We start from the raw sequence: 23,832 nt of genomic DNA, 5'->3' as shown, positions 1-23,832 counted from the left end.
AAATCATTATGTGGATTGTAAATTATTGTTTAAAAGCGGCAACACATTAATAAATTATACTAATATTTATCTACACATAATTTTAATGACATGTATAAATATTAAACGTGAAAATATTATATAGTAATATTTTAAATATAATTATCAAAATTAAAATAATGAATACCTAATAATTATTATATCCAATTAGCCCCCATATCTTCAAAGCTAATTATTTTTAGTACACAAAGTTAAATAACTCATAAACTACTGGTACGAATTTTGATTTTGATATGTCAAAATTTTCAGAAAAATTATTTGCTAAATAACTCAATATAGAAAATAAGAAGGTCCCGGGGTCGCCATTAAAAACAAAAGTTTGTATTTCCATAGAACACTCCATAAAAGTAGTTTGAAAAATCTTAAAAATTTGAGAATGTGGTCTTTAAGTATTTTTGAAAATTTCAAAGAATAGAATTTGAACGGAATACATTTACTATTAAATGAAAAATGTGAGTGATCGTGTTTGATAAATCATCGTACACAATAACTGAGTCCAAAAAAAAAATAATTAAACATTTTACAAAGACGTTTGGGTAATTTAAATTTATAAATAATTTGTTCTGTATTTTTTTTTATACAATTAGAGTATACATTTGTGCATTAAATCAACTAAGATTTTTGATTCAAATTAAAATATAATATAAAATACGTTTTTACAATTTGTAATACCCGTATTATTATTGTGATATCATTTTTAATATTAAATAATCGAAAGTAAGAGTTTTTAAATTCTGATTGTATGCATATTTGTAAAGGATAGTATTATATACTATTTTCGTTTCCGATGAGTGTATATTATAACGATTTAAAATTATGTATGAATAATATGTATATTAAATGAAGAATGTTTATAGGAAAGATAATACATTGTATATTATTTATAAGGATTTTTATCATCCCTGTCCTCCGGGCGGCGCCAATTGTCCAAGTCTCCAAGATATAATATGACTGATTATATTACAACATATAATTATATTATGTTGACGTCACAGTTCATATATCAGATAACAGTATATATTATAATATTACCATCCCCAAACACATGCCATACATCGACTATCTGTTGAACAATTATCTGTACTTGTATTAGGTATATCGTGTATAATATAATAATAGTATATTATATTACGTATATTATAGTCAACGAGTATACGCAATAACCGCCGACGAAAACGTGCACCTGTAGTTACGCGTCGATTACGCAATACGGATTTTAGTCCGGTGCGCACGTTTTCATTTGGTGTAATATAGACATATACTGAATGTGAGTATATCTTAAAATGATATAGGTAACCTAACCGATATACGTACAATTAAATTAATTCATTAGATACCTGCGTTATTAAAGACAAAAAAAAGTAAAATATATTGGGATAGGTGTAGTACCTATACGAATGAACGTTTGAATCGTAAAGTCAATACACTGATCTAAACATTATACATATTAAATTGACGTACATAAAACTTACGACAGAACGTCTGATGTTATATAAAACAAGAATGTTGATAATTTAGATTCCTGTCAATAATTTAACAACATATTATAATATTTTTTTTTTAATACCTAATGTGCGCATCACGGAATCGAATAATTGACAATCGTGTGACCAACAATGGCGTTGATATGCTTTTAATAGCGGTTCTTGTATAAACAATTCATCTAAATAATGTTATTTTCAAGCAACGATTGCTCGAATATCGACTCGATGCACAACATTATAAATTATAATAATGTTTTATACTATACAATTTTAACCAATGGCATGTACTAAAACACGCTTACAATGCACTGGTAGTGCACATGATGCACATTTCGCGTTAAATTGGCTATTGAGCGTAATAATTGATTGTAAACACGTTTCGCGTTTTATTGTTTTTAATAATGATTATTATATTTTGTAATTATTTACAAACTAAATCAGCCATATCTATATTAAAACAATTGTTTTTACGTTCGTGCTAGATACTCCTACCTAGTCATTAGTATGTTCTAATATTAAAATATTGTATTTGATATTTAAATCACGAGTCTAGTTTTATTAAGAAAAACAAACTTGAAAGAAACTCGTTAAAAGACCTTTATTCTTATTGACTTGAAATTAAATGAAAGTAAAGTATATTGTTCACGTGACTATGTGTACGACTTTTGAAATCTTGCATATCGGATAACTTTGATCTTGAGATTATGGTCACACCGAAACCAGTTTAGCTTGCAATTTATTATAAATTCTGAAATTAAAATAAATCAACGATATCAAAATATTAAATGCATAAAATATAATAGGGTTTGTTTATTTATCAACTACCGAGTGAATATTGTGTACGTTTATATTTCATTTGTGTATTTATAGTACAAAGAGATTTATTTTACTACTCTAAAAACTATATTTTAGGGAAATAAAAAATTGATTAGTTACCAACCTATGATAATTATGAATTATTTTAACACAATATTTTTCCAGTTTAATAATTCAATCATAATATTATATTGATATATATTATTCTAATTTCATACTTTAGACTACTAAATATTTATATCATTTTATTATTTATTTTTGTAGTATAAATTTTGGTTTAAACTATATAGTATATAATATGAAGACAAGCAAAGACAATGTCTTTAATGTAGAAAAAAAATTAATTTGCATCCAAAGTAAAATTTTGAACACAATAAATTATACATTTTTACACAAAAATACTTCCTATCTATACTCTGCTAACTATTATTTTACTAAATTTTTAATGAATTACATATTATGAATAAATATTCTAAGCCATACCTATCATTTGTTTTTGTAAAGAAAACAGAAGAAATTTTTACATATATCCTTAATATAATAAGCTTAAACTAAAAATTGTAAATAATAGTAAATACTGTTAATATTTTAGTTTCAATTATATATATAATTGTATAAGTTGTATTTAATATTTTAATTTTATAGTAGACTAGTAACCATCAAATCTTTTGTTAAAGCCTTAATAATGAGTAATAAAAATATGTATTTTTCTTTTTGATGTTTTAATTATTAATTTCCTAAATTTACATTTAATGCAGTGTTTTTAAGTTAATAATGTAGTTAGGTTTGTTTTTAATTTTTAATAATACAAATAATAATTGAATGAAAAATAATTAAGATTTATTATTTGAATGGTAGAAAATGATAATACATATTATGATACAAACAATGCCAACTAAAAAGAAATATTTGAATAATATCTTTTGTAGTATTCAATTTAACGCACATAATACTATACTAAATTATCCAATTATTCAAACTATTTATTTTTCTCATAATCTTTGTAATTTTTCAATCGTTAGTGTTTTTTTTTCAACTAATTAGGTTTACATATTATTATATACGATGAACTTTAACACTGACATGCAATTTATAATACTATTATTCGTAATTTATTTAAAACACAATTCGTTCGTGGTCTAAAGTTTCCAATAATTTAAATTAGGTACACTGTATATTCCAATTACCAGCAGCTGGGATAAATCAATTAATTTACTACGGAACCAATAAAAATATCATTAAGTATAATTATTTTTGAGTATTTATGTTATAATTGTTTTATTTAGATACTTCTTCAAACATATTATGTAATTTGTATAAACCACTGGTTTGGTTTGTTGGAATATTGTTATCGTCATTGAGACATGTCCGACCCAATCATTAAATCAAAATGTTCGAACTACGCTCAATCCGATAACTCTATAGAACTTTATTTTATATTAAAATTACATGTGTTTCGATTAGCTTAGTATCACAATGGCGTTATTAAAAAATATAGAAATAAATATAAATACGTATTTTTATATTATAAATTTGTGTAATATTTAAATTTGTAACTATTTATTCATCTTGGAAAATATCTCGTTTTCATATTATAGTTATTTACTTTAAAAAAATTAAATATTTTTATATTACATAGTATAATTTTAGCTTTATGTCAGTGTGTAACTATTTGAATAAAAACAATAAACTTTATATATTAAAAAGAATAATTATTTTCATGGCCGTTGACTGATATTATAATTATTAAATAGATGCTATATAATGATTGGTATGAGTGCAATCCGAACATTACTTTTTTCTGTCTTGAGTACAGTTCTACCCTCACTTGTTCACTCACACGAGCTTATTATATTTTTTATCAACTATATTTATCACACTTGCATGACATAACAGTAGTATGGCGTAATGTTGCATCATGTCACAGTGAAACATTACAGACAGGTTGAAACTTAAGCTTAACAGTATGGTATACAATCCAGTATTGCGCTCAATTTCCTTTTTGCTATAAGTTGAGGCTCGTCGAGCGTCGACACCTATCACTATTAAGTCTTGGCTTAGAATTTATTTATTAGAAGGATGTTTTATAACATATTTATTTTATACGACGCAGATTAGACACGTTTATGGTTTATGCACAAAGATACTATTTTATAGCAATCATACAAACAAAATTGTTAAAAAATATAACAATAAAGAAATATGATATTTACTATACTTAAACGTAATGGGGTTAAATATTTATTTATTTTTAAATGTGAAAATGTTAAAATACCTACATCAAAAATTTAAAAATATATTATTTAAGTATGAAGATTTTTTAAAGAATTTTCATTAATTAATAAAGGAAAAAGTAGGAAAGAGCATACTTGGTGAATTATTTTTAATACAAACATAGTTTGTAGGAAAATAATTTTGTTCATTCTTGTTTTTTAAAATTGGTTAGGTGTCGATTTATTGAGCGGAATATTAAAATATATAGATAAACTTAATGATACGTTATAGGTTTTTGTTATAAGGATCGTCCTTGATCATTTGTAACTACCCTCGAAATACATAATAATAGATCATAAAACAAAAGTACAATTTACTTAACGGTATTAATTTTGTCATAAAAATTTAAATATTATAGATGAGGATGATCGTAGCGAAATCGGTTTCTAATCAGTATTAATTTCACAGAAAATTGTTTTTTTTTTTGTGTATAGGATGATTCAACGAGCCTTTCGATCAGGGCACATAGACATCAACTGTGTTGACTCTTTTGGTCGAGGTGCCATCAACCTAGCGATCGAAGGTGAAAATTTGGAAATGCTCGAAATGCTGGTGGTAATGGGTGTGGGACCCAAGGACAATCTGTTGCATGCCATTAACGCAGAGTTCGTCGAGGCTGTGGAGCTTCTTCTCCAGTACGAAGAGCTGGTGCACAAGGAAGGCGAACCATACGTGAGTGATTGCAGGACATCTAATTGTATTCAATATAATTAATATATAACAGTTGTCATTTATTTTAATCTGTTAAGAAATTAAAAATCGATTAAGGTCAAAATTATTATTATCTGCTTGGAAATATAACCATTTATTTGAAATAATATTTTTCAATCGCTTTAAAATTATATAAATCATACATATCTACATAATTATTACGAAATACCTTAAATAATATTTTGATTACACTATGCACATTATGCACAAACTGTAGATGTTCATATACCAAACATATTATTATCTATATGGTGGTTAATATTTTATCTTATTTGTTATATATTTAAATATTTAATCTTGTCACTATTAATGCGTTCATTTATATTAATAAAATAATAACATTGCAGTTATTTATATTAACACTAATTATAGTATGTATTTATTATTTATAAACGATGCATAATTTATACTTCTATTATTACGATTCTTCTCAAATGCTAAATTATTTATTGGCACAATCAGACCTACATAGAACTTAGGAAAAAAACATTAAAAACATGAAATCATTGCAATAATAAATACTTGATATTTAGCAGTCGTTTTTGTTCACCCCCCGAAATAATTTCGAGTAACGAGGCAAAAATTGTTTTATTATGTTGCGGCACAATTTGTATTGATATATTTTGTATCCCCCTCACCCCTCGAAATTGTTTTGTATACGTCCCTGATATACACAATATACCACACTAACGCCCACACTCTTGATAACTCAAAAGCATCCACCCCTACAACAACTCTTTAGAGTTTCTTCTCATTACCACGAGTTTGATCCACTGACAAGTTAGACCAGTATAGTATTATATATTTTATAATATATAGTTGAACTTGTACCAATGTCCGATAATAAAGTGTAACCAATATTGCTTTTACCAAATGTATGTCGGTTATGCATTTTAATATTTCTTGTAGATATTCGTCGATACACATTATACATAATATATCGGATCATAAATTGTTTTAATAATCACACTCAGCTAGTTAACTAATCATAATAATATTTTAATAGAGTTGGGAAAAAGTCGACTGGAACACCGCTTATTTCACTCCTGACATAACACCGCTCATTTTGGCCGCACACAAGAATAACTATGAAATCATTAAAATGTTGCTGGACCGAGGAGCAACACTTCCGATGCCACATACGATCAAGTAAACCTATATTATTTATTACGGTTGTCTTAAGAGGACACCACGCTCACATATTAGATTGTCTCCGTCTTAAAATATAATACAATAACATGGCAAATATTAGCGTTTAAGTTCAGTAGTTCCGATTTTGTTGTTTGTATATACCAGAGTAAATTATCTGTGTTGTCTTGTTGGGTTTTACGAAATTTATTTTTAAAGAAGTTATGTACCTAGTTAAAGTATTAAAATTTAAAATCTTTTTTAAAAATTAAAATACCGTAAAAAGTTAATGAGAAAATATAAATAATGTTCTTAGCTTTGAGGTTGATAATAATATATTATGTCGATTAACTAATAATATTTAGCTAACAATATAAAATTAAAACAGCTAAACGAAAATTGTACTCGTTATCCGTTTGAGAGACGGAGACGGTATACGGGTGTGGCTTCTCTTTTAAACGTTATTTTATTTTATATTAAATCATGTTTTCTAAAAATTCGCGTGCTTAGTCCAACAACACTGTCCGATATATTATTATTCTTTCTCCCTTTTTTCTTGCGTTGCCTTATTAATATAGTATTATAATATACTATCAAACAATTTTTTTCTAGATAAATTCTCTTATCTTCAATTATCCGCGTCTTTAAATTGTTTGAACTACATCCCATGCTTACTATACGTTTACTACATGTATTGTACAATTACGTCATAAATACTACGAGTATAATCTCGGCGTCGTCAGTAACTATCATAACTGTTTAAACGTATAGAACTATAGACAGTTATAATATTATACGCATACAGAGTGGCTCATTAAAAATTGACTAAGTAATATTACGAGAATAAGGCTACATTATATATAAAATGTATTATGGATAAGATTCGAGGATCTTAACTTTAGTGGGTGACAAAACTTGAATTATAAAAAAACTCCATCATTCAAGTATCAATCATATGAGCTCAATAGTCATGAACACTATGTAATAGTGAAGAAATTGCCATCAAAAAATTATGTACACGTTATTTTGCTAATTATTTAAACAATTTTTAAATATACCTATATAAGACTATAACTGCGTTATTTATAGAAACTTTGACACTATTCATGCCATCGACCAATTCATTACGCTATAACAGTTACACTTAATAAAATATAGATATATGCATAGTATATATATTCCATAACATTTAAAAAATATGATTTTCTTTAGTTTCAAGTATGATATAGTCATCACATTCAATAATGCATGCGTTGTTGTATATAGTTATAAAATGAGTACCACAGTTATACGACTTAAAGGTCAAATTACTCCGAGCTAATGATTTTAAAGTTACCTGCCATTTGAATTTTTAACCTTTTAAATACTACTTACGTAAAGTAATTATACGATAAGTGAATGAGTTAAAATTGAATTGGTGTTTATAATCAATCGACATATTATTAAACTTAATATAATAGTTTCTTAAAAATCGGAATTAAATTATCTTTTAATTCGTTTGGTTATATTATTATATAATTATGTAGTAATTAGCCCGTACAAATTGTATAAACATTTGTCTATACGTTGGATTTTTAATTATAATATGTATTAATTATTTTTCGTGCAAATATTTCCTAGTATGCTGAAAGAAATATTTCTTATTTACGTAAATAAATAAATAATGTATATTTTATTGTTTATGCCCATACCGAATTTCACCGATATTTAAATATGAATAAAATAATATTATAGTATCGAATTAATAAGCCTTAGTTCGAAATAGCACATTAATTATTTATATTAATAATAAACCAAACAACGGCTCACGCCCAATGCCATAGGTTTCTTCCTTGAAATGTATATTAATTATAAGTACCTATTACCCACAACCCGTTCGTCAAAATACGAGTTATATAATATTTATCAATTTTTTTCCTATTTTATCTAACAGTTCATTTCTTATATTTATTACGTTTAAATTGTTATTATATTATTATACATGCTAAATCACCAATTTAAAGGCCTATAACTTTAATATACACACCATATAAGCATGATGTTATCGTTTTCATGTACGTCACAAGTAGAGCTCGGAATAAGATGACTTTTTTATTTTTTGAATATCTTAAATCATACTTTCATATCTAAAAAAATATGTTCAATATTATTTGAATCTAAATAACGATTTTTCAATTTGCATTTTCCGACTCTAAATTAATATATATTTGTAATTTTATGTTATTTTTAAATATTTTCAGTAATTTAAAGAAAGATCATAAACTTTATAAATGTATTATTTATGTAAAATTTCATAGTTAGTTTTTTTTTTTAAATCAAATAATTTTAAATACATTTTAAAACATATCATAAATTAATTAATTTTTTAAACAAAGAATTTTTAATGATTTTTTTATAAAAACAAAATTTAAGCATACTTGAAAGTAGGTATAAAACAAGATGTATTAAATTAAGTTTTAAAAAAAGTGTTTTTTATGGCTTTATAGAATTTTTTTTTGATGTTAGGTTATAATTTACTGTTTTTTAATTCATGAACTAAAAATCCTTATAATTATTATTTATTACCAAAAGTATAATATTAGAGTTGTAGGTACCTATTATTATTATTTATATTATTGTTATATATTATAATAATATTATTATATAGCTACGGGCATTCGATATGTAAACGATGTTTAAATTTTTTTTTATGTTAATTTATTTTAAGATCATGATATTATGGTAATGGAAGTAAGAAAATAAACGACGATAATAACAATAACGTTTTATTCAGGTGTGGATGTGATAAGTGTATTACATCTTCGAAAACAGATTCGTTGCGATACTCTATGTGTAGAGTGAACGAATATAGAGCACTGGCTAGTCCGTCACTGATTGCACTTTCATCAGCTGATCCAATACTCACTGCGTTCCAGTTATCCTGGGAGCTGAGAAGATTGGCTAGAATCGAGAAGGAATTCAAAAACGAATACATGGTAAACACATTTCCTATTCATAAAATCGCAAGCACAGTGATATTTTGTTAGATTTCACAAAAAAAAACTGCATGCATTAACAACTTTCGTTATCGTCGATAGACGCTTACGTTTTCTTTTTTTAAGATTCTGAGCTGAGCAATAAATATATTTATATTACAATGATGTATGTTTTTTCCATATATGTTTACAAAAGTGTATAATTAAAAAAAATGCATTGATTTTTAACTTCAGTAATAATTTTTTCTATTAGAAAAGTGAATCTAATTGATATTTTAGGAAAGGGGAAGGGGGAATTAAAAATTCTCAGAATTTTTAAGTAATTAAGTAGTAAAAATAAATAAATAAAAGCTGAAATTTTGATACAAAATAGTTTTTAACAAAATTGATTTTCTTATTTTTTAGTAATTCAAAAATGAATAACTTTAAATACGTCTTGATATTTTTAACAAATGTATATGTTAGCATACTTAATACATGTTAATTTCAGTATTTAAGGTTCTTAATATTTTTTCCCATACCATAGTAATAAAGATATTAAAAATAAATAAGAAATTACTTTTTTTATAAACATTTGAATTTTAAATTTTGTCAAAATTCAACGAATTCACGAAAATTTACAAAATATTTTATTATTTGAAATATTCAATTTTTTTTTAGCGAAGACTTGAAAATATAGTACAAGTTTCCTTGTGAGTTGTTATAAGATAGCTATTTAAAAATATTATAGATATAAAAAATCAATTTTTTTATAGACTTTTGAAGTTTTCGAATTTTGACAGTTAGGTATATAAACAAAGAAGAACCATTTCAATTATTTTATTGTAATTTAAAAATATTATTCACGGGACTTGAAACTTTTACGTGTATTTAATAATTTTATATATATATATAACAAAATGTTCATTAATACTCAAATAAACATTTTTATTTTTAATCATCTAGTGTGTTTATGAATTTATAATATTACAAGGGTTATAAATATAACTATTCATTTAGTCTAGGTATATAGGTTATCGTTAAATAGAAAAGCGATAAAAATAAATAGTAATTTTTAATTTTAATATAAATTTACTAAAATAGTAAATCTTCTAGAAATCTTAAGTTCAAAACATCATCAGAATTAACCCAATCTATATTAATAAGGACAAGATATAACCATATACTAACTTGTACCACGATTTCTTCTTCCATAGAATCTTAAATTCTCGTTAAGAAGTTAGATAATTTTCTGGTAACGTTTATGCTTAATTTTGGACAAACAATAAAAATATTCGTTGTAGTAATAATTATAATAGTTTTAAAATTTATTCAATTATAATAGTTTTATTTTATTAGTTTTATTTATATAATACTATAGGAACTTCGACAACAATGTGAACAATTCGCCGTTGATCTGCTTCGACAAACACGAAGTTCCCACGAATTAGATGTGATTTTAAAACATGACTCGGAAAATGCTCCTAGCATAGGATCGATGAAACTAAGACTCGTTGAACTTGCCATAAAATACAAGCAAAAAAACGTAAGTTGGTAATTTTTCAATTTAACATAAAAAATCATTATTTTTCGATTTGTAATATTATATTTAACAAAATATAATATATATAATATATTTTTATGCATTGTAACTACAAACATCTTAAAATCTTAAGAAATAAATAATAGCAATAATATAGATTAAAATTTATTGATACTATTTTGAAGGTATAATAATAGATTAGCTCGATCATTGAAAGTACTTTATGTATACAAAATAATATAATTTAGGTAACATTTTTTTTTAAATTGTTCTTATAGTTTGTAGCACATCCGTATATACAACAACTTTTGGCAACTGTCTGGTACGAAGGTCTTCCAGGATTCCGTCGTTTACGACTTTATAAGCAAATAATTGAAATCATCAAAATCGTTTACTTTTTTCCATTCTATTGTCTTGTGTACTTATACGCACCTAGCGCTCAGATTGGAAAAGTAATGGAAAAACCATTTATGAAATTTTTAATTCATTCATCTTCCTATCTTTCATATTTAGGTAAGTAAATATATTATATTATATGCATTATGCATATTATAATATTAAAAGTTGATAACAGTAGGTACGTTTCAATCATACATTTAGAATTTTTAGATAAGCAAACTATTACGACGTAGGTTAGGTACTACACTCGTTATATTAGTTATATATTACGTATTGGAATTATTTGACATTTTTTATTTTTTAATTATGTTGGTGAATTTTTTCCCATAAACGATAAGTCCCTTGTCTCCAATCGCGATATTTCCGGTAGTTTAGAATGTACTTTGAAATATTTTTTAAATTACAAGACTTAACTATACTTATTAAATTTATTATTTTTCATCGAAGTAATATTTTAGATTTTACTTTTTAAATCTATATTTTTAATTTATTTTATAAACACTTGGTTTAAGTTTTTTTTATCATTAATTATATACCTATTGGTATATCTAGGTATCAATTTCATAATTCTTAGTATTTTTTTGTATAATCATTTAACATTTTTATGATCGGAGAAGTACTGTGAAAATGTCTTGGAACTATTTTAGCTCAACTGCCACAATATCATACTTCTCTTGCTCTTTTATAAATATACGGAGCCTATATAAATAATTAATCATTAGTCCTATGTTCGATATTTTAGGATTATAAACATTATTGCTTATATTTAAAAATTTCTACCACTTTATCTATGTATAATAAATTGAAACCTTAAACAAGTCAAATGACTGTAAACATTAAATTTGGAAAAACAGAAGACAATACCAACAATATATGACTATAATAGTACTATACGAATATTATCAAATATTATACATTAAATTTTATCGGTAATTACATAAATATTTACAGTTTTATAGTCGTTATAAGAAACAAAAATATTATACAAATATTTAATTTATGAGACTTGGATCATTATGGAGATACCAATTTTTTGTATCGTCTTATAACGTCAATACCTATTGCTAATTTTCCTGGTTAATTAATTTATGCGTTGTTCTTCATTGCTTCTACATATTTATAAAGATAATTATAATATTATAGCCATACAACTAGTGAACAACCTGTTTATCGTATAATATGGTCCAATTGCGTATTTGTTATTGTTTAGTAAATATTTTGAATAATAAATTCATGTTTTTTTTAATAATTTTATTTATATTACCAATGTATAACCTACATCTTATGTTTAAATATAATGTTTCAATAGTAGATTGTTTACAAGTTTTAACTGATAAATTAATAAAAATTATAGCCAATACTTTTATACATTTTTTATAACAAAAATTTATAATAGGTGAAATAAAAATAAAGTAATTAATTAAAACATTCATAGAGGATTATTATTATCACATCCCATTATTGTCCGTAGAATGAAAACTTAACATCTATCTATGTTTAAAAATATTGTATAGATCGAAACAATTAATAGTAAAATATTAGGTAAATTTGAATTTTTTAAATATTCAAATATGACGTTTTATATCATACAATGTTTATTAACAAAATGATTTTATATAAAAATAGAACAATATAAACACTGTGAAATTCGTTTACTTTCAGACAGTAAATAGTAAACTTAGATCTCGCTATCTGTTTTTGTAATTATTATTTTTTTTACAACCCATGCTTTATGTTTATTGTTTATATGTGTAAAACAAAATTATTAAAATCAAGTTATTGCTGTTGTTATTATTATGTTAATTTTATTTGTTTTGCACAATTGAAAAAATACATTCTTTTTAACTATTTAATATAAAATAGTTGCCCTCGATGATTAACTATCAGGTAGTTCATAATTCAAAAAATGTTCACACTATTATAGTTACATACATAAACTATAGTAAATAGCAAGTACAAAAATAATTTTTTTTCTGTGATAATCAAGATACTTATAAATTATAATTTAAGTGTATGACTAACTAATAAAATAATCGTTTAATATAATTCAATTTATAACCACAGTTCAAAAACTAATTACCATACTGTAATATTTTACTGTTTGATATTAAATAATTGAGTACGTTTCCATCATATTATGCACAATTAATAGACCAAAAACCTATATTGTATAACATACATCCATATAGAAAGTCGTATTTATAGCTCTCATCAAAGACAGATTGCGTATTTAATTTTTTTTTTTACCTTTTTTTTTTGTGATTATTTTTGATACCTATTTTAGAAAAAAAACGTAACATATGTCACGACTAATAATATCTATGTATGAAGAAGATTTACAATAGTTGCACACGTGGTTGCCGCACGAAAATTCTAGAACGTTCAATGACGGTATACAATGATATTCAACTATAGCATAGAGAGATATTTAAAATGAGATAAAGCTCTACGGTATTATTATCTTTTTTTGGGGGGGGGATTTGTATATTAGGTGATTTATTACGGTAAAATAATTTAGAATAATTGTATAAATAAATGAATGGTGTACCAACACCAAGTATAAACTACACTACTTCGTTATACTTGCAGTAAAATGTTATTAAAACATGATAATTTATTATTAATTGTTATTGCTATTGCACATGCACATATTATAATTTAGAAAACATTTTATATATTATTATATCAATAAAAAGAACTTTTTGAATATGTACGTTAAAATAATACCTACATAAATAAATATCAATTATTTGCTGTTCATAATGCTTTAACAAAATAGTAATATAACAAGCTAAATTTTTAAAATCCGTGCATTTTTGAAAAATAAGAAAATATTCTAAAATATGCATTACGCATAGTTTTCTGAACAATTCTTTATTCATACGTATTAAAATAATAAAATGTATCTTAACTGATGATATAAAAGTACACATTGTTTCCAAATACCATTAATAATCAGGAAGGAAAAGTATGAACTCACTTTGATAAAAGTGCTGCACGAAATATGTAATAATAATAATTCGTCATGATTTAAATTACAAACCATATATATTGTATTATATCGATGATTAAGTGCGTACATATGTCAGGAATTTATTTAGTATATTTTCAAACTTAAAAATTAAAAATTTAATTTAATTTAAAATAAAAATACACTTTATATTAATATGCACATGAGCTTAACCATTAACCTTATATAAATTTGTTATGTTTTACTATAGGTCTATTGGTACTTGTGTCGCAGCGGGCTGAAACGCAGTTTATAGAGCTCTTCGGGTCTGAATCAATGAATAAAAATCTGCAATTGCGACAACTTCGGCAACGCGGCAACGGACCGTCGTATATAGAGCTCTTGATCTTGCATTTTGTCATAGGTAAAATGAGCGGATCCATATATAAATGCATGTCGCGTAGAGTATAACATAAGGCTACATAGTAGTTATTAGGACAAACTTTTGCTACTGGATCGTTATTTTTTATAAAACATGACGTATGTTGCGAAAACCACGAGCTTTGATTTAAAGAAACTAATTCTAGATGTAAAATCAGGAAAACGTCGGTTTCGCCAGATCTTTTATAATAGGAGAAAAAGTACATAAAGTCCAATAGTATAGATGTATTTAAGACAATCTATCAATTCTACCAATTTAAAAATTTAAGTTTAACTGAATTAAAAAAATATATGGAGAAAATAAAAATATCCCGAACAAAAATTATAGTTTGATTTTACTTATATAATGTATAATGTATATTATACTAAAATTACTTTTTATGTATAATATATATACGTACATTTTGATTATATAATATCTATTTTTCACGTAATTACTTGTAAGTAAATAAATTAATCATTTTCGAAAATGCTAATTTACATTTGATATTTCATTATAATAGTTTCCACTGAAATGCAATATGTATGGAAATAAGCAATTATATTATTATATTTTGTACTGATTAATTAACTAGTTATATAGTTAAGTTAATTTTAAATTAATTTTTTTAATAAATTTAAGAAGGATACAGAATGAACAAAGGAAAAAATTGATAGGTGGTTAAATGGTAGTCTTTATGAAATCAATATAAATTATTTTATTATTTGCGTTTGATATTAATCATTCAAATAGACTGATTGAACATTTTTTTCATAAGACTTTAATCATTGATCATATTATGTGTTATTTTTAAAAATTAAAAATGTATTCATTTATTAATCATAGTTTATTACTACACACCTATCATATTGAGAATTACGACTGTTCATTTGTAAGATAGTAATTTTTTTAATCAAACCCTATAATTTAATACAATTTAAGTGCTAGAGTAGCTTATGCTGTATAGTTATCCTATACTTATAAGTTCTAAAAAAATTGTAAGAGACATTTAATATTTATTTCCACAATATTTGCATGCCACGATAAAAAAACACATGGTTTTCAAATAAATTTTGCTGCAATTAAGAAACACAGTAATATTATATAATTGGAATATCAATTGATTTATTATCCCAACTATAGGTATTATTTGCCGTTTTTGTAATTCCGACTGATGACTCAGATTGGGGTTCTTATTATTGCTGCAGGATACATATGGCAGGAGATACTGGACGTGCGCAGGGATGGTCTGAAGAGATACCTGGCGCACAACGCATGGAACTACGTAGAATTTGCCAGGAACAAGATGTATGTGACAGTGATCGCGCTGCGAGTTTACGCATACGTGACCGAAAACTCACAGATATCCAACGATCCCTCTTCGGCGTTCATTCCTAGGGAGAAATGGGAAACCTTCGACCCTCAACTCGTAGCCGACGCCCTATTTGCTGCTTCTAACATACTGAGGTGAGCATTTTCTCAGTACTTACAAATATATAGAGCTATTGAATAAATCGTTGTTCTATTTCATCGTTAGCACTGCAATTTCGACACAACAAATATTTTCACTCAAAATCGATTTATATTATATTATGTTTTGTTTACAGCGCTTTAAAGCTGATCCATATGTGTTCAATTAGTTCACATTTAGGACCGTTACAGCTGTCATTAAAACGCATTCTGATCGATATACTCAAGTTTTTCAGTATTTATAGTTTGGTTTTATTTTCATTCGCATGCGGACTTAATCAGTTAATGTGGTATTTTGCCGATCTAGAACGAAAAAAATGTTACAGTTTAATAGAAGCAGGATCGGGCGAGTCATGCTCGAAATGGAAGAATTTTGGGAAGTGAGTCTTAAAATGAAAATACATTTTAAACAGCTAACTTAAAAGTCATTAGATTAAATAGTAAATTTATATTGTTGAAACATACTTATTTTATAGCAAATTGTAGTTCTATAATAGTTTATTGTAGCGAATTTATTAGAAATTAATTAGTCCTCGATTTTGGAATAAAATAATGAACACAATTGTAAATTTCTAAAATGTATTCAAAAGTCAAGGTTACCAAGTACACAATATAAATAAAAAAATAAAACTGGGAAGTAATTATTAGCCTATTGACCCAAGTATAGTAACAAGTTTATTTGGTATATGTTTTTAGATTAAGTTATAATAATATAATCAAAACATTGATAGCATAAAAAAACATATTTGTGTTAAAACTATGATATTCTTACTATCATACATTTTTTTTTTATACGATTAAATATAAAATGATATATTTATTGCTAAATAATTATTACTTTATAAACTTATTGAAAATCTATTAAATAACATTCAATAATTGATAATATTTAGTATTTAGTTCTTCAATATTTAGTACTATAGACTTCTCTATAACTATTACTTTAAGCATAAAAACAATGATACTGTTAGCAGTAATAAATTTTAATCCGATCCAAATGACCAATTGATTTCCAAACGGTTTATATGATTCTACTATAAAATGGTTAAACTGATTTTAGAAGTGTTTTTCAATCAATATTTTGTCCGTGATCAGTTCAAGATTCAAGCCAAATATCTTAATTATAAAGTATGTACGTATATTATACGCACACTTATTAAATGGGTTATTATAAAAACAATCGAACTTATACCTCTTCTCTAAACTGAAATTACTTACTCATATTGTAATCCATGAAAATTGTACACGAACTAGTTAGAAGGCTTTTATAATGATTAATCATTATTTTCTGATACCTATTGTTCATACCTACATACCGATATGGTACCCACTATAAAGTCAACCCCAATTTCTCTTTGTTAATTATTCATTAAAATCATTTCATTTTAAAAAACGCCATTAGTAATTACGTCTTTTTTTTAGAACAAGGTCAAATATGATGTTTACGTATATCGCGTGATAAAGATAATATTATAATAAGATGGCCTTATTAATTTCTAATTATGACTTTATTAAAAACAATAACTACGTAGTAATTATATTATTGATTGTTAAAAAAAAATAATTAGTTTTATATCCGAACGAATAGGGGTTTTTTAAATTTACTGTAATACCATGTAATTCAATATAGTCGAGATTTCGTTTTAAAAAGTATAAAAAATTAATAATTTCAAATCAAATTTTGTTAAAAAACACTGCAGAAATAATATAACTGAGCACGATAGAGTTTTTAAACTGTAAATAAATGTGATAGAACTTAAATAATATTATTTTAACATGGTATGAAAAGCAAATATACTGGTATGTTCTAGAAATCAAAATTCACAAAGTGCTGTAGTTATCATATACGGTTGACACGTGACAGTTGCTGTTAATATCTTCACAGCAACTATTTTAAAAATAAATACACTAACAATAATATTTCTTTTTATGTTCATAATCTAAAATCCGTTAAAATTAAAATAAAAAAACTACAAGTGATATTTATTCAGATTCTAGGTATTTTATGTTAAAAATAGTTTAAGCAGAAAGTTAATAAATGATTTGAGCTCATTTTAAAAATAATAAAAACAATGTTGAATGATAGTAGTATATATAATAAGAAATAATTATAATTTCCTAGCAAGATGCGTACATATCACGTCTAGCCATTTTAGGACTCGTGATGTTATGCCAGAATATATCAAAATGCATATTTCATATTTTGGCAATTATAGCAAATCATTGAGTGCCCGAATATAATAACAATGAACTAATTATAAATCTCAGCATGTGTAACTGCAACAATTTTTACGAGTAATGGTTAGAAATAAACATAATATTTTGGTATAAATTGATATTATATCACTTGATTTTTTTTTTTTTTTTTGTGAATTAATTTGGTTTGGTTAAACACAAATAAAGTATGTTGTTATGGATTCTAATTTTTAATAGGATTCATTCATTATTTTGATTAATATGGATTATACTGGTCCACAGTATGTTATGGTTACAAACTCTGAAATATTTAACAAAATACATAATATGCTGCTAACATCATAGATTTAAAAAAAATATATTTTACTTTAGCATAATTGTTATTCAGTTAATTTTTGTTGAACAATTATGATGTACAGTGTACTTATTACAGAATCTATATGCGTCTGATTTTAACATTTTTTTATACTGTAATCTATGTATTAATGATTTATTCTTTGAGTTTTCTATTGTTATCTGCGTGATTTATATTCCGTCAGATTTAATTTTTTATACTTATTTACTTTGTTAATTGTTGCATACTTAAAAAAATAATAATAAAAAATTAGCCAACACAGCATAAACATACGTGACAATTAAAAATGTTAAATATTTTTTAATTTATTAATAAATTTCAAATGTACAAGAATAAAAACATTACATTAATTAATTTGTTTTTATAATGTAGAAACATTATAACGGTTACTAAAAAAAATTAATAAGACAATAAAATGTATTATTATACATGGTGTTAATTTTAGACGTAATAAAATTATGTATATACCTATATATTCTGTCAAATACCATAATTTAACAATATAAATTAAATTAAAATTGTAACGTTTGCAGTGTGTTTGAGTCTATACACACTCTGTTTTGGACGGGTTTTGGCGAGGTCGATCTTGAAACCTTTGATCTACCAGGAATGAAACCTTACACGAAATTCTGGGCACTTTTTATGTTCGCTACTTACTCGGTAATTAATGTTACGATTATGTTGAACCTGCTCATTGCTATGATGTCTAATTCCTATTCTGTCATTGAGGTATACATATTTTTGTTGTCATAACTGATTAATAATATTAATATTTTTTTACAACCATAATTCTAATACATTACACTTGATAAACTGCAGGGTCAATCAGACGTAGAATGGAAATTTTCCAGATCGAAGCTGTGGTTAAGCTGTTTTGAAGAAACACCGACTCTCCCCTCGCCTTACAACGTGTATCCAACGCTGAAACACTTCAAAAAGCTTTATCATTATATATGGAAGTCTAAGAAAACTGATTCATGGCCTCAGGTAAAAATGTTTAATTTCGTAATTGAAAAAAAATGATTTTCACAAAATAGTACTGTATTGAATCTATATCGATAAAATATATATTTTTACTCGGAAATGGGGAAATTCGTTTTCTCTTATCCAGTAATGCAGCTAATGAGTCATATTTAAAGAAGACAACTTAAATATTTGTATAAATATTAACTTTATTCTGAACTGATTAAAATGTACAATTATTGCAGTGTAATATGTAACTACCTATTATACCTATTATAATAGTTCAAAACGTTTTTCGAACTTTAATCAATTGATTGTAAATAATAATTATATGGATATTATTATAATTATATAGGTAGATACCTATATTATAATAAAACTAGTATACTTTATAGAACTATATTTATGTCAATTAAAAGTTGGTGTGGCAATTATCTATGTTTTTGCAAAACATTCGTACAATAATAATCATTGTATTATTTGTTGTTGTATGCAAAATTTATTCTTAAAAAAAAAAAAATGAATTTTGATATTATAATGGACTAAAGTAAATATAACCTAACCTTGTATGCTGTTTAAAGTATGTCTGTGCAGCATATGTGAATCATAATATATATTATATTATGATATATTATATAGATATGATAATAATAATATTATAAGGTACATTATCTCAGACAAATTGATCTTTGAGTATTTTTTTTTAACCCATTAAAGTGTCTATGATTTCTGGGGCATAAGCCATGACTTAATATATTATTTTATTGAATACGTAATGAAAAACAATTTGTAAGACCGCTCTAAAACCGTCTTCGATGTACACACACATACGATCATAACAATGAAATTGAACATTTTAAATTAAACTATTATGTACATTAATTTTTGGAATATTACGTCGTTATAAAATTATTACTTACCTAATGCAAGAGATATCATTTTGAATTAAAAGGTACAACCTATCCTTTCTTCTATTATTTATTTTACTAATTTTGTGCACTAATTCTAATGGAAATTAAACACTAGCTTCTTTTTTAAAATTTTTTTTTCTTAACATTGCCCCGTCACAGAAACACTTCACTAAGCATTTATATATTTTTATACCTGGATAAAAAGCTATTAAAAGTTAATCATTCAGAAAATATAGTGCATAGCTTTGTTGCAATCTTTATTGAAAATTCGATGTAAGTACTTCCAACCACTTACAAATTATTATCATGATTTGTGATTACATACAATCGTGTACTATTAAAAATTATAACTAAACTAAATCATATACCCATTACTATAAGTGATTTTTATTTACCTCCACGTCATAATATTTCTAATGCAAAGTTTCTTGATTAGTTAGTGCCCTTAGTGGTACTCTAATGCTAAATTCAGATTTTGGTGATATCGTTGAAATAACCCCCATGCATCGTTTTATATAATATTTTCGACATAAATAATTGTAATGTACTTATCTACTCTCATCACTAAACCTTTCTTCTTTATACATTATCCCCAGTAATTAAATCACACCTCACAGACCAACATTTCCAAATACGTAAGGGTTCTTCCATTTTAAATATAACTACAATTAATGTTGGATTTATAAACAAGGTGATTCTTTCATCAAACAATATTATTTCAAAATCTATTAACTTTTTTGAAAATATTTTTTTACACAGTATGCAGTCAAAATAAAAAAAAATATTTTTTAAAAAGATTATATTTTTTATATCGTTATAATTTTTTAAATGATTTTATACATTTTTAATTTCATATTCCGAAGCAGAATATTTTTCAGAGCATTTTGATACATAAAATTTGAAATCCAGAAGAGTAGTTTATTACTTATAACTTATAAGTATTTAAGTTTAGGTGAACGTAATAGAACAGGGATACTCAGTAAAATGTTGGTCTACTACTTCAAGAAAAAAAAATAATAGGGTCTAGTAATGAAAATAGGTAAATTAAAATTATTTGTGTCGACAACATTATATAAAACAATGCATGGGGGTTATTTCAGCGACATCTCCAAAAACTGTACTTAGAATTAAAGTCACCACTAAGTAATCAGTAACCTATTTATAATTATGATCAAATATTTTTTTAAAGGTCAACTTTGAAGAAAAAAAATTGAAATCAAGTGATTTTTTTTTTAATTTTCAGAATGACAAAACCAACAGTTTCATTAATCGAAGTCAAAGGGAGAGTGAGTTTGCCACTGTGATGCGAGCTCTCATCTGGCGATATATTTCCATGAAGCATCGAGAAATGGAAAACGTAGGTGTGACTGAGGAAGATGTAAACGAAATAAAATCTGAGCTCAGTACGATGAAATACGACTTTTTAGAAGTACTACGAAAGAACGGTATGGAAGTGCCTAGTGATCATCGTAAAAAAACCAGTAAGTACACTGAACAGATATTCATTGTAAAGATATCTAAATCAATTTTCATTTTTATTCGAACAATAATTAATTTAAAATATAAACCATTACACAATTCTACTAAAATGTCAAATTTTACCATCATTCTAAGAGTATGATCTAAATTATTTAGAATCAGTTTATGAGAAAAAATACAGTTCAGTCTATATCTATTTAGGTTTGATTAAATTATACGGATAATAATTACTACCTATTAGAATAAAAACTAACAACTTATTACTTATGGACTACAGTGTATGTTGTTAAACCTTAATAACGAGTGTAGTATCTGACTAGTATTTTGTGAATGTGGTGTTAAAACACACGCATATTTATACGCAATATGTATATATATACATATTTGTATACAAAATTATTCAATTTTTACGAGCCAAAATGGAATTCATATGCTAGTAATCTAGCATCAACCTATAAAGATTGAAAAACGAAGCAAATAACACTCCCCGAGTATTATTTGTATGTGCAAAATTCAATATAACCATAAATTTATTTTCATACTCGTATATATATATAAATCAAATTTATGTGATACAAAACTAAGCACTTGGTTATAATCAATACAAATAAAAATGTAGAATTATACATTTTTATTTGTGATGATTCAGTTTAGTTTAAGTTGTGATTAGACATTTGTACATTTATTTTAGTATTTTCAACTATCTACAATGTAAATACAAATTTAAAATACGCACTTAAACTGTTTCTGGTTTTGAAATAGACACTTAGCCTCATACTACTTAACAATTTTATAGATACATAAACAATTACTGAAAACAAAATATTAATCGATCTTCTTAATTTAAGATTTTAATCATATGCATAACTTATAAAATAAAAACAGTACCAAGAGTAGTGAATCATTCATTACCTATTGTTCTAAAACATGATTTAATTTATATTGTTTACACTCATAAATAATCATTTAATCGAAAGTATTAATACTTAATTTAATATTTTATAATTTTATGATAAATAAATAAAATCTATCTATCTATCTCGATGCTATATTATAAATAGTTTAGAACTATTTAATTGCAAAATACAATTCTTTAAAACAAATTCAAATATTTACATATATTTTAATATTTATTTAATTTATACAAAAACTGTTGATATAATACTCTATTTTAATCACTCTATACAAATTTATATAATATTATTAGACAAATAAAAAGGAAAGGTAATGAAAAATTATCATTTTTGTATTATCTTTTAAAAAAAAAATGTATACATTTTATCTCAAACAAAAATAATTAATTGAAATTATAGTCTTTAATTTTTTTATTTATTTCAACACCTTATATGTATAACAGTAATAAAAAGTGTACTTATCTCGATTCATTTTAGCTTATCATATATTTGTCTTATACGTACCTATTATATTGTATTTAAATAATTGTTTTGCTACCTGCCAAATTGTTTACCCTTAAATAATATTTATTATGTTTAAATATAAATATTAAATATGCTCAAAAGTATCATGATATGTTGTGTAGTTTTGATTACCACCTATTAAATAATATGTTTGTTTATTAATCAATTAATTTATGTATATATCAAAAGTAACTGTTTACAAATCAAATTGTACGTGTTATTAAATTGTCAACAGTCATAATTTGATATTTTATCTTTACGTGTATTCAAATTTAAAATTTACATTTTTTTACCGATGACATTATTCAAAATAATAATATA

General features: G+C 24.9%; 1 protein-coding gene across 2 annotated transcripts in view; it reads left to right on the top strand.

Moving 5' to 3' along the window:
* The window catches only part of LOC113551432 (transient-receptor-potential-like protein), a 39,702-nt gene that overhangs the window by 7,274 nt on the left and 8,596 nt on the right, over positions 1-23,832 (top strand). For both annotated transcript variants that reach the window (XM_026953675.1, XM_026953677.1), the window contains exons 2-12: positions 5,048-5,285; positions 6,331-6,473; positions 9,226-9,427; positions 10,788-10,952; positions 11,228-11,462; positions 14,570-14,722; positions 15,928-16,186; positions 16,327-16,569; positions 19,274-19,469; positions 19,560-19,727; positions 21,858-22,095. In XM_026953675.1, the coding sequence (XP_026809476.1) occupies positions 5,048-5,285; positions 6,331-6,473; positions 9,226-9,427; positions 10,788-10,952; positions 11,228-11,462; positions 14,570-14,722; positions 15,928-16,186; positions 16,327-16,569; positions 19,274-19,469; positions 19,560-19,727; positions 21,858-22,095 (2,240 nt within the window). The remainder of the gene's footprint in view (positions 1-5,047; positions 5,286-6,330; positions 6,474-9,225; positions 9,428-10,787; positions 10,953-11,227; positions 11,463-14,569; positions 14,723-15,927; positions 16,187-16,326; positions 16,570-19,273; positions 19,470-19,559; positions 19,728-21,857; positions 22,096-23,832) is intronic.

Source organism: Rhopalosiphum maidis, chromosome 2 (assembly GCF_003676215.2).
Source record: "Rhopalosiphum maidis isolate BTI-1 chromosome 2, ASM367621v3, whole genome shotgun sequence".
Taxonomy (NCBI): Eukaryota; Metazoa; Arthropoda; class Insecta; order Hemiptera; family Aphididae; genus Rhopalosiphum; species Rhopalosiphum maidis.
This window is presented reverse-complemented; position numbering and strand designations above follow the sequence as displayed.